General features: G+C 34.7%; 1 protein-coding gene across 6 annotated transcripts in view; it reads right to left on the bottom strand.

The window, feature by feature from the left end:
• Nucleotides 1-14,097, bottom strand: part of PHF14 (PHD finger protein 14) — a 207,456-nt gene that overhangs the window by 180,715 nt on the left and 12,644 nt on the right. For all 6 annotated transcript variants that reach the window (XR_009008864.1, XM_057550202.1, XM_057550199.1 and 3 more), the window contains exon 4: nt 10,510-10,654. Coding sequence is in view for 5 of the 6 variants with exons in the window: in XM_057550202.1 (XP_057406185.1) it covers nt 10,510-10,654 (145 nt within the window). In the remaining variant the exon portion in view is untranslated. The remainder of the gene's footprint in view (nt 1-10,509; nt 10,655-14,097) is intronic.

Genomic DNA, 14,097 nt, shown 5'->3' with positions numbered 1-14,097 from the left:
TAATTGAGATAGTCTCTAAAATATATTTTTTTAATTTATTAATATGCAGTGTTGCAGAGTTATCAAGTACTTTGTACACTGTTGGTAAGCATACAAATAAATACAGTCTTTTTGAAGGGCAATCTGGCAAAGTTTGTTAACAGTTTAAATGCACTTATCTTTTGATTCATTCTAGGAATCTATCCCACAGAAATTATTACATGAATATATATGACATATGTGTTAGCACTATATATAACCGAAAAACTACAAACAAAAAAAGTAAATACATTATGGTTGAACCATTCTATAGCTAACTACATACCATTAAAAAATGATAATAAAATATCCCTATGTACTCATATGAAAAGATTCTCAAGATTAAGAGATGAGTGAGAGAAATAGAGATGAGTGAAATAGAGTGAGTTATAGGGGAGGAAAATACCATGGAATTCATCTTATTTATGCACTTATTTCAGGGCAGGGACTGTGCAAATATGCATATGCGTATGTGCACACGTGCGTGTAAGTAAGAGCCTGACGAAAGGGGCTCTTCACTGGTCAAATTTGGACAATTTAAGCATCAGAAAGAGTAATCAGGTTATAGATAATAATGTGTGAGACCACAGTAATACTGAAAAGGATAAAAGGGAAGAAGTTCTCTACAAAATAAATGCTGCCTGATAAATGTAGAAGGAATGATAGAATTAGAAAATCCCCATCCTTCTGAGACTGAACCTGGAAGAAATAGAAAATATAAACAGACGAATCACAAGCACTGAAACTGAACTGTGATTAAAAATCTTCCAACAAATAAAAGCCCAGGACCAGATGGCTTCACAGGTGAATTCTATCAAACATTTAGAGAAGAGCTAACACCTATCCTTCTCAAACTCTTCCAAAATATAGCGGAAGGAGGAACACTCCTAAACTCATTCTATGAGGCCACCATCACCCTGATACCAAAACCAGACAAAGATGTCACAAAGAAAACTACAGGCCAATATCACTGATGAACATAGATGCAAAAATCCTCAACAAAATACTAGCAAACAGAAACCAACAGCACATTAAAAGGATCATACAGCATGGTCAAGTGGGGTTTATCCCAGGAATGCAAGGATTCTTCAATATTCGGAAATCACTCAATGTGATACACCATATTAACAAATTGAAGGAGAAAAACCATTTGATCATCTCAATAGATGCAGAAAAAGCTTTCAACAAAATTCAACACCCATTTATGATAAAAACCCTCCAGAAAGTAGGCCTAGAGGGAACTTACCTCAACATAATAAAGGCCATATATGATAAACCCAGAGCCAATATCGTCCTCAATGGTGAAAAACTGAAACCATTTCCACTAAGATCAGGAACAAGACAAGGCTGTCCACTCCCACCACAATTATTCAACATGGTTTTGGAAGTTTTAGCCACAGCAATCAGAGAACAAAAAGAAATAAGAAATAAAAGGAATCCAAATCGGAAAAGGAGAAGTGAAGCTGTCACTGTTTGCAGATGACATGAAACTATACATAGAGAATCCTAAAGATGCTACCAGAAAACTACTAGGACTAATCAATGAATTTGGTAAAGTAGCAGGATACAAAATTAATGCACAGAAATCTCTTGCATTCCCATACACTAATGATGAAAAATCTGAAAGAGAAATTAAGGAAACACTCCCATTTACCATTGCAACAAAAAGAATAAAATATCTAGGAATAAATCTACCTAAGGAGACAAAAGACCTGTATGCAGAAAAGTATAAGACACTGATGAAAGAAATGAAAGATGATACCAACAGATGGAGAGATATACCATGTTCTTGGATTGGAAGAATCTACATTGTGAAAATGACTATACTATCCAAAGCAATCTACAGATTCAATGCAATGCTTATCAAACTACCACTGGCATTTTACACAGAACTAGAACTAAAAATTTCACAATTTGTATGGAAACACAAAAGACCCCAAATAGCCAGAGCAATCTTGAGAAAGAAAAACAGTGCTGGAGGAATCAGGCTCCCTGACTTCAGACTGTACTACAAAGCTACAGTAATCAAGACAGTATGGTACTGGCACAAAAACAGAAATATAGATCAATGGAATAGAATAGAAAGCCCAGAGATAAACCCATGCACGTATGGTCACCTTATTTTTGATAAAGGAGGCAAGAATATACAGGAGAAAAGACAGTCTCTTCTATAAGTGCTGCTGGGAAAACTGGACAGCTACATGTAAAAGAATGAAATTAGAACACTCCCTAACACCATACACAAAAATAAACTCAAAATGGATTAAAGACCTAAATGTAAGGCCAGACACTATCAAACTCTTAGAGGAAAACATAGGCAGAACACTCTATGACATAAATCACAGCAAGATCCTTTTTGACCCACCTCCTAGAGAAATGGAAATAAAAACAAAAATAAACAAATGGGACCTAATGAAACTTAAAAAGCTTTTGCACAGCAAAGGAAACCATAAACAAGATGAAAAGACAACCCTCAGAATGGGAGAAAATATTTGCAAAGGAAGCAAATGACAAAGAATTAATCTCCAAAATTTACAAGCAGCTCATGTAGCTCAATATCAAAAAAACAAACAACCCAATCCAAAAATGGGCAGAAGACCTAAATAGACATTTCTCCAAAGAAGATATACAGATTGCCAACAAACACATGAAAGAATGCTCAACATCCCTAATCATTAGAGAAATGCAAATCAAAACTACAATGAGATATCACCTCACAACAGTCAGAATAGCCATCATCAAAAAATCTACAAACAATAAATGCTGGAGAGGGTGTGGAGAAAAAGGAACCCTCTTGCACTGTTGGTGGGAATGTAAATTGATACAGCCACTATGGAGAACAGTATGGAGGTTCCTTAAAAAACTAAAAATAGAACTACCATATGACCCAGCAATCCCACTACTGGGCATATACCCTGAGAAAACCATAATTCAAAAAGAGTCATGTACCACAACGTTCATTGCAGCTCTATTTACAATAGCCAGGACATGGAAGCAACCTAAGTGTCCATAGACAGATGAATGGATAAAGAAGATGGGGCACATTCGTACAATGGAATATTACTCAGCCATAAAAAGAAACGAAATTGAGTTATTTGTAGTGAGGTGGATGGACCTAGAGACTGTCATACAGAGTAAAGTAAGTCAGAAAGAGAAAAACAAATACTGTATGCTAACACATATATATGGAATCTAAAAAAAAAAAAAAAAAGGGTCATGTAGAACCTAGGGGCAGGACGGGAATAAAGACACAGACCTATTCGAGAATGGACTTGAGGACACGGGGAGGGGGAAGGGTAAGCTGGGACAAAGTGAGAGAGTGGCATGGACATATATACACTACCAAACGTAAAATAGATAGCTAGTGGGAAGCAGCCACATAGCACAGGGAGATCAGCTCAGTGCTTTGTGACCACCTAGAGGGGTGGGTTAGGGAGGGTGGGAGGGAGGGAGACGCAAGAGGAAAGAGATATGGGGACATATGTATATGTATAACTGATTTACTTTGTTATAAAGCAGAAACTAACACACCATTGTAAAGCAATTATACTCCAATAAAGATGTTTAAAAAATAAAATAAAATAAAAAATAAGATGATATCATGGAGATAAGTAATAAAAAAATAAATAAATTTTTTACAAAAAACTATAATTAAGTAGTGATAAAAGCTCCTATTTGGATAAACAACGGAAGGATTGAAACTTTACTTCTGAGAGGCTGCTGACCCTGTTTTAGAGAAGGAAGACAAAATTAAAAGCTAAAAAGGAGTAAGAACATGGTCCACCTAGAAAAAAGACAAAAAACAAAAAAATCTACATTATTTAGACCAGGTCACACATCATTACTTATTTTTTCAACCCAGGTTTCAATTAATATGGGGCGGCAACAGTGCATAACAGTGTCAGTAAGACTTGACCCAAATTGGCTCCAGGATATATATATGCTGATCAGGCTGCACATTACTGTATTGAGGATTATTGTTACTTTTCCTCAAAAGAGAAATTCAACCATGTAACCAAAGATTATTAAGCAGGGTTTGATGTGGGTTTTTTTCTTTTTCTATTTAGTAGACAAGATTGCTACAAAGCTAGTGGAAGATGAAAAAGTCTTCACAGATCTACTAATCAACACAATTTCTTAGTGACGCCATCCAAATGCTACTAAAAAAACTTAAATGGAAAAGTCAGGGGTATATCCATATCAAAACAACCCCTTCTCAAACAAATAGTGATATTTGGTAAGGAATCTTTTGGACTAGTAGTCAGATAAAAATGACCTACAGGAAATTACATTAAAAAGGATCCCAAATACCATATTTGGTATGTTTACTGACAAACAGGGAATAACAATTTTATTAGAACACTATATTAATCATAACTTTAATTCATTAGATTTATAAAAATATGCATTGATGTTTAATAACATTTCTCCCTTAAACCAAAACAGATCATTTAAAATCTCCAAAACTAGGAATCTTTCAAGATATTAGCTCTAATACTGCTACTAAGAAAAGAAAGAAAAGCTACTAAGAAAGTGAGAAAGAGAATTATATAATCACAATCATACAACAGAAACCTCAAAATTAATGAAAGGGAAAATTATTTATACTAAAGGAAGAAAGTAGTAACAATAAAAGAAAAAACTCAAGATTTATTTTTTACTTTGATTTACAATTTGCATCTTTAAGTTTGAATGTATCTGAAGTTCACAGAATTAACAATACTCCCAACAAAGCAATTACACTACAACATAAAGATTCAGTTTCTGAATAGAGAAACTATTCAGTTTCTCTATTTATTGTTTTCCTTATTTATTTTTTCCACATATTAGTTTGTTCTCAAAAAGCCTACAAAGCATCACACTCAGGAGTATTAATTTCCCTTTCCGTGTCCTCCCTTCTTCCTTCTGCCATAATAAAAATAGTTCCCCTATTCTAACGAGTTAGTCTTGGGAGAAAATTTGAGCAAATGCTCAAATGCCATCAGAGCCATTTAAATGAATAACACAAGAAAAAATGCTACATGACTTTATAGACACAACTTGCTTTTGACCTAAATGAAATTACCACTCAGTTTGATAATCTTCTTTGTCTGCCTTGACTCAGAAAGACTTTTTGGCTGTTTCTAAAAAATCAAAGCTTCTTTAGAAAGAAAGTAGATTTGCCATTATTGAGACTATTCATCTGAAGCACAAGTATCATTATGAACTTTTAATAGCTCTAGACACATCAGGAGAACTAATGGGGTGTCCTTCCAGAAATCTACATTCATTTAAACAAGAATCTATTGGGAAAGAATTCATACTAAGAATCCAAGAGGTACAAGACTAAATCAAAGACAAAGACAATGTTGGTGAGGATACAGAGAAAAAGGAACCCTTGTACACTGTTGGTGGGATTGTAAATTGGTGCAGCCACTATGGAAAACAGTATGGACGTTCCTTAAAAAACTAAAAATAGAACTACCATATGATCCAGCAATTCCACCGCTGGGTATATATGCAAAGAAAACAGAAATACTAATTCGAAAAGATACATGTACCCCAATGTTCATAGCAGCATTATTTACAATAGCCAAGATATGGAAGCAACCTAAGTGTACATCAACAGATGAATGGATAAAGCAGATCTGGTATACACAATTGAATATTACTCAGCCATTAAAAAGAATGAAATTCTGCCATTTGCAACAATGTGGATGGACCTAGAGAGTAAATATTATGCTTAGGCGAGTAAGTCAGCCAGAAAAGGACAAATACCTATGTTATCACTTATATGTGGAATCTAAAAAAATAAAACAGCAAACGTATGTAACAAAACAGAAACAGACTCAATATATAGAAAACAAACTAGCAGTTACCAGTGGGGAGAGGGAAGGGAGGAGGGGCAAGATAAGGGTAGGAGATTAAGAGATACAAACTACTATGTATGAAATAAATAACAAGGATACATTGTACAGCACATGGAAATACAGCCATTATTTTGTAATAACTTTAAATGGAGTAAAATCTATAAAAATACTGAATCACTACTTCGTACATCTTAAATTAATATAATATTATAAATCCACTATACTTCAATAAATAAATAAATAAGAGGTCAGAGGGGCGCGTTCATTCTGATTTGTACATGGTACTAGTCCCCAGGAGACTCAGGCCTGAGTCCAAAATAAAGGACCTATAGTACAATAAAACAGTTGCTTTACTATCATAGCTGTGGGACATTGAGACCACATGGCCGTAGCAGCCTACCTACCAGCAGCAAGACACATCACCCTCAAAGTAGATGAGGAACTATACAGTTATACACTTCTAGGGACCAGGCAACTATCAAAAATGAGCAAGGGATTTGAGAGAAGACAGTGGTAAACTGAAGACTGTAGGCTTCACCAGCAGGAGGCAGCCCTATTCAGCTCCAGAGGATTGTTGCCATAAGAGAGTGAAAACCTACTGCTGTCAGAACTTCAAGAGAACGAATTCCAGAATGTGTAAAATAAAATCTCCCAGTTTTTAAATGTTAGCAATCCATTCAATTTCTTAAAACCATTGTGCTAGCCTTAAAAATCACATCCATGGTCAAACCCATGACCTATGAAGTAGAGATAGTGCCCTCAGCATGATGAAAAGTCAACAACACTAATAGTACTGGTCATGCCTGCATCACACATCAGCAATGACAGTCATGAATACAAGCAATGGTAACATACTTGTGACCATCAGTGGTGATCAATACAACAATGGCAGCACAGCTGCTGCTTTTGATGTTCAACTACTCTGTAACTCCTTCAAAAATCTGAACCACTGCTGGAGGAAAAAAAAAAAATGCATACATACAATCATGTTGACTGGTCTCGATTTATATTCATTACTAATCTAAAGTGGTCCCTTATTGCTATCTGGTAATGATATATACACATAATATATACGTGTGAATACATGTATGTATGTATACACACCCACACAATATTATGTATTGTGTTTTTCCCCCAAATAACTATTTTACACCAACCTCTCACTCCTCAAATCTCCAACACCTCCCCACCTCTACTCTGCTAATGACTGTTCCTATTTCACTGAAAAAATAAGAAGCATTCAAAAAATAACTTCCACGTGCTCTGACCATCACATCTAACAACCCACCTACATCTGTATCCACATATTCTATTTTCCCTCCAGTTACTATGGCTACCTTTATCTATTAAATCTCTCCACTTGGTACTGGATCCCATCCTCTCTAGCCTTGTACACAAAGCCCTTGCTCCACCAACTGTTCCACTTTCTCTCCTTATATCATCAATTGTCACCTTTCTCTTTCCACTGGTCACTTCCATCAGCACACTAACATGCCATATAATCTCTGCATCTGTGGTAGGCAGCCTCTAAGATGGCCCACAGTATTAACATTCTTGGAATGTCCCGTCCTACATTTGACTAGCGTTGTTCTGTGTGAACAACAGAATATGGCAGAAATGATAGTACATAGTCTGTTAACTAATTCCGTATCTTTCCCCTTGCTTTTATGTATTTTACATTTATTTAATAAGCCATGTGATATAAACATTTTGTTAGTAACCCTTTTTTTCCCATAATCTTTGGGATGGCTTGCCTGGTAGTGTACTGGGGGTCTATGGTTGCATTAGAGTAATTCCCCACAAGACAGGTTTTCATCTTACTCTAAAAACAGTATTTGAGAGCTATCTTCTCTTTTGAAACATCTTCCTTACTTAACCTCCAGGTCACTACTTAAGGTTCTTCTCCTATCTCACTGGCAATGTGTTCCCCATCTCCTCTGATGTGCTAGGACCACTTTACTACTCCCTAGATAGCACATCCAGGCTCACAGTTTTAAATAACATCTGCAGACTGATGAGTCCCAAATTTATCTCGCCAGCCCCTATATCTTACCTAAACTCTAAAAATTTAAAATCAAACTTTTACTCTCCACCTCAAAACCTATTCCTCTCTTGGATCATTGCTATGGTCTCCTAAATGGTCTCCCTGATTCCCACTTTAGACCCACTTCAGTCTACTCTCAACCCAGCAGTCAGAGTGATCCTTCCAAAACATAAATCAAATCCTATTAATCCTCTGCTCAAAACTCATGTCGGTCTTCCCAGATCCATCACAGTAAAATCTGAAATCTATGACTTCCAAGGCCTCATCTGGCTTGCCCCCATCTCTGCCTCTACCACTAATTAGCTCACTCACTCAGTTCTAGCCACACTAACCTTCATGTCATTATACAAACACCCCAAACACGTTTCCACTTCAACATCTTTACTCACTACTCCCTCATTCTGGAGTGCTCTTTCCCCAAATATTCACATGGTTTGCTCACTCACATCCTTCAGGTCACTGCTCAAATATCACCTTAACAGAGAGGATTTTCTGTGTAAGCTTTTATACATACAAACTTCCACCTACCCACTCAACCACCCCCATTCGTAGCACTCCCAATATTCCTTTTCCTGATTTATTTTTCTCCATAGTCCAGACCACCACCTGATACATATTTATTGTTTTATGTTTTCATTCCTGTCTCTCTTACTATACTTTAAGCTCCATGAGGTCAGCAATGTCTATATTGTTTATTTTACATGCCTAAAACCAACAGAACGCCTAGCACACAGAAGGTACTAAACAAACATTACTGAAAAAAAAAATGAATGAATAACAGTAATAGGAGACATTCCCACAGTGAGTCTTAGAGCAAGGGAGGGGAGCTTCACATGAAGGCAAGAGGACTGGTTAAAGAAGCACAGGCCCCACAGGTCTCACGAGTCCAGCAGACGCCCAGAAGTATTTGGGAGGAGGGCTATAATACCAGAAAGGCCAGTAAGAAAGGGCCACAGAAACACTGTTTTGCAGTAGTCATGGCCCTGATAAGAAAAAATTAACTGATAGGAAAAAAGAATAAATTTACCACAGAGAAACACCCTCTCAACCAAGTGATCAAAATAACATCACCAGTAACTGGACAAATAAACATACATGCATGCTTCCTAATATAATACATTGAGAGCACAACATAACTTCTGTGGCACTCCTGCCAAAAGCACATAACCTGAAACTAATCATGAGAAAACATAAGAAAACCCCAATATTGAGGACATTCTATAAAAGAACTGGCCTGTATTCTTCAAAAATGCCAATGGCATGAAACACAAAAGACTCAAAATATGTTCTAGATTAAAGGAAACTACACAGACATGACAACTGAATGCAATTCATAATCCTGGATTTTATTTTGCTAGAATCAACATTATTGGGATGATTGGCTAAATGTGAATATAATCAGTAGATTATGGTATTCTATCAATGCTGACTTCCTGACTTTGATAATTATGTGATTGTGTAAGAGAATGCCCTTGTTCTTTGTTCTTAAGAAATATACATTGAGGTATTAGGAGCTGAACATTTTGTCTACGATTTACCCTCAGAGAGGTGAGGAAAAACTTATATGAGAGAAGATAAAACAAATATAGCAAAATGTCACCATCTTGGAAATCTGAGTGCCAAGTATACGGAAATTCTTTCTATTACTCTTATAACTTTTCTATAAGTCAGAAATTATGTCAAAATAAAAAATTTTAAATAAAGTACAACAAAAAATTACATTAAAAAAAGGTTCAAAATTCATAATCAGGAAAAACATTTTCAACATATTACAACATATTATATGTAATATGTAATTACATATAAAAATATGTTCAACATATTCAGATTTTAAAAGATGAACTCTACAAATTCTCCTTTCAAGTTCAAAATTAAAAAGTGTAACTATTAAAGAAGAAACTATAATACCACTAGACTTCAACAATAACTTTTTTTTTTTAATTATTAATTAATTTATTTATTTTTGGCTGTGTTGGGTCTTCGTTTCTGTGCGAGGGCTTTCTCTAGTTGCGGCAAGCGGGGGCCACTCTTCATCGTGGTGCGCGGGCCTCTCATTATCACGGCCTCTCTTGTTGCGGAGCACAGGCTCCAGACGCGCAGGCTCAGTAATTGTGGCTCACGGGCCTAGTTGCTCCGCGGCATGTGGGATCTTCCCAGACCTGGGCTCGAACCCGTGTCCCCTGCATTGGCAGGAAGATTCTCAACCACTGCGCCACCAGGGAAGCCCAACAATAACTTTTTAAATAATACATTCTACTAGACTAACATACTAGACGTTTTCCTATATCTAAATTTCAGTTAAAAACTAGAAATAATGCCATGAAGGAAAATATCATAACAATGACCTTCAAAGAAATACTGATTTCCATACAGTAATAATCTATTTTAATTATTTTTAAACACATTTTAAATGAACATAATCTGAAAAATAACACCCATTATACTTTGAAAATTCAGTATGTCTTATTTCAGTTCAAATATCATAAAATATTACAGGAAAACCTTAGCATAGTACATACGTAAAATAGCTGATATTACTTATATAAATGCAGTGTCAACCAGCCATTTCTAAAAGGAAACAAAACAAAGCAAAATTACCTTCATGGACTGTAATGCCACAGTTGTCACACTGAATTATTTCATCAGCATCCTCACTATTATCTCCAAGACAAACACAGCAAATCAGAATATGGTCCATTTTTTGAGAACTCCAATTTTGACTCTTCTCAAGAATCAGCGAGTCCTAATATTAAAATATCAGAAAATCACATATTTAAAAGGTAATTTTAATAAATAAAATTCGCACCTTAAATCATTTTAGGCATTTCCAAAATTATGCTGCATATTCCATTATTTTAGTAATTTCAAAGTATGCTATGTTTGAGAAGTGAATCTCTTTGTCCAAAGACCCTCTAAGCACCCTCTCCCTAATTTTTCACTTCTCTGCAAGTCCCATATTCTCTCTCCTCTAGGAAATATAAAACCAAGCTTATAACCAACAACCCTTCATCTGCTTTCCCATTCTGGATCTATATCTGACCCCTGAAATTACAAGAAAGGAAAAATTAACCCACAAGTAATTACTAATCCTATATATGGGTTTTAAAAGTATAAGACACGTTTCCTACACTTAGGAAGCTTATAATCCTATCTTGGGGAGACAAGACACACACATATTAAACAGTAAAAAAAAATCAAGATAACGTATAAGCAAATATGTATGTGATGGCATATTACAGACTACACTCCTTTAGTGCTGGGGAATCCAGAATTTCCAGGGTCATCAAACCACTGGATGACAGATCCATGAAAGCCTGCATAGGAAATCTGTGTATACAGGTACAGAAAACCATCTAAAAAAGAATCCAGATTGACTGATTGCTAGAAGAGTCAGAGTACTCTATTAGGTTTATGTCAAGAAATATCTAGTGAAAACTAGTAATAAAGATACCTAGTTAATTGTAACATAAAAGGAGAAAGAAAGATGTATTAATGAATATAAAAAAATAAAGGGAAGAGTGTGCTCCATTTAATTTAAACCTTCAGCATTATGAATTTAAACTTTAAATGACAAATTAACATGATGATGATTCTTGTCATATTTAACACACTGGGCTCAGCATTACATATAATAAAAGATGGCACTTGAGTCTATATATTTTCATTTAAGAACCTAACCATATTCAGAAACAAAATAAATTAGTTCCATATCACACATTAACTATATTGTTTCATATTAACATTTTTGTATTTCTGTATTCTTTTAAACTGACCAATATCCAAAAGTAACATTTAGAGTTATTTCAATAGCAATTTGTAAATAACATCTGAAAGACACTTGACTGTCACAATAACATTCTTTCAATATATTTTCTGTGTAATAAATCTAAACTTGCAGCTGATCTAAAAAACAAATCAAAAAAGAATGCGAAAGTTAACAAGGAGGCATCATTTCTCTTGAGAATTCTAGCATTTTAAAATTTTATATTTTGCTCCTTTTTGTTATAAAACCAAAGTATCAATAGTTTGGGGCTTTGGACGTCGCTGGCAAATAAAGATTAAAACTTCCTAAAAAGAAAACTCATGTTTTAAAGTACTTTAGTACAGTACTTCTGAGCAAAACAAAAATCTGCCCAGATTTTCATCCCATTAGCAATGCTTCAAATGTAACAGCATTTGCCTTAAAGTCAAATGTTCTTGGGTTTCATTCTCAGCTCTCACTTAATAGCTGTTGAACCTCGAAGCTGTAGTTTTCTAATCTGTAAAATGGGATGATAAAAATAATACCTACCTCATCAGGTTGTTTTGAGACTTAACAAGATAATGTATGGCAAGAATGTTCCTGAGACATACTAGGTACTCAATAAATGTTCATTCCCATTCTCCTTTCCTCTGTACTTCTTTGTAGGTGGTCCAAAAAGAGAAACATGAGTTGACCATTTATTACACTGGGGAATCTTCCTTGGAACCCCAAAAGAAAGGTTATAAGCCTCAATGAACACTGGTACTTTAAATATTTTCCCATGGTAAGTCCAAAAAAATTTTTTCTTAAAATACCACACCTAGGTTAAAAAAAATCACAGACCAGAAAAAGATCTAGCAAACAACCAGAGTTTGATGACTGAGAGGCTACTCATGTTTATGGGCTCTGCCAATATTTCTCTGGTGGAACTACAAAAACTAATCAGCCCTTGAAAAAAGAGGTTTACCCATGTGGGAAACAAGTAAATGTCTATGGATCAGAAAAACTAGCATCAACAGTTCTATTCCATTATTTTCCTATTTGGCCATTTTGCTCAGAAAAACAGTAAATGTCTAAATTATCTCTATTCCACTTTCTCTCTACACATATTATCATTTAGAGGCAGAGAAAACAAAATTAACTGGCAATTTTGACCCTCTGATCTCCATCATTTGAGACGCTTACTAGACATTAAATACAAAGAGATAGAAATGGGGATAACTAGAGTCCTACAGTATTACCCTAACCGAATTGCTGACAATGTTTCAATGGGAAAATCTAAACAATACATCCTCTTAAAAAGTTATCTAGGTTGTCTTCAATAGATCAAACATGGGTTGAAGCGCACCTCTGATCAGAATACAAAAGTCAATTTAGTATCAATTTTTAATAGCATATTTCTGAACACATATCATTTTTCAAGTTTCCGGAGAAAATATTTAAGCTTAAGTTTTTACCACAAAATACATCATTTGAAAATATGATTTTTCCATAAAAATAGAATTTGGGAAAATGGGTTTTGAATGGCACATCTAGGATATAACTTTAATATTATGGAATAATTTAATGGACTCTAATGGTAATTATTAAGATTAAATGGGGCACTATAGTAATAAATCAATGACTCCTTATTGTAAATTATTTCATTTTTCTCCTTGGGATTTAAAATTTACACCAAAAATAATTCTGCCCAATGTTTTTTATGGGCTCTCAAATATGTTTCGTGTTCATTTATATATGTATTCCACAAAGATTATTATAAATAACATATACAACAGGGTAAATTCTAACTAAGCTATATGTGTGTTTAATAGGAGGAAATTCCAGCACCCTTCATATAAAACCAGAATTAAAAGAATCCTATTGCTCTGAAAATGAGAAAAAATTATTATACCAAGTTTGACCAATAGTTCTTCCTAGAAGTTTTTAAAGAAGGTTAAATTTTCAAGAATCTCAAGTAATTTTTGTACAATGTTACAAATTGATTTTTTTTTTTTAGGCTTTAGAGCAATTTGTTTTATTTTGAAATGTGTAAAAAGACAAATGATTAATAAGTCAGAAGCCCCCAAAAGAAATGGCTATTTAAAAATTTTGGCAAAATGTTTACATTTTAATTAGCAAAATTCAGATGACAATTGCTATTTCTTCACACGGCAAGACATCTAATCTATTTAACCTTATGAAAAAAAAAGTAAAAAACATCCACCTGAAATTTATACTGAGATGATTTTCTATCATATACTAATTCTCATTCAAAGCTCTAGTTTCAAAGTCCTGAAAATGGGAACCATTATCTGAAAATACTATACAGCCCTCCCCAAAAAATTTATTTCAGAAAACTAAAGGCAAGATAACCTTGGTGAATCTCAAAAACTTCAAGATAAAAGTTTGAAAAAGACATGTAACCATATTCCAAGGGGATTGTTTCAGATAGCACTAAATTC

Source organism: Balaenoptera acutorostrata, chromosome 7 (genome assembly GCF_949987535.1).
Source record: "Balaenoptera acutorostrata chromosome 7, mBalAcu1.1, whole genome shotgun sequence".
Taxonomy (NCBI): Eukaryota; Metazoa; Chordata; class Mammalia; order Artiodactyla; family Balaenopteridae; genus Balaenoptera; species Balaenoptera acutorostrata.
Note: the sequence above shows the minus strand (reverse complement) of the source record. Positions and strands in the feature narration are given on the sequence as shown.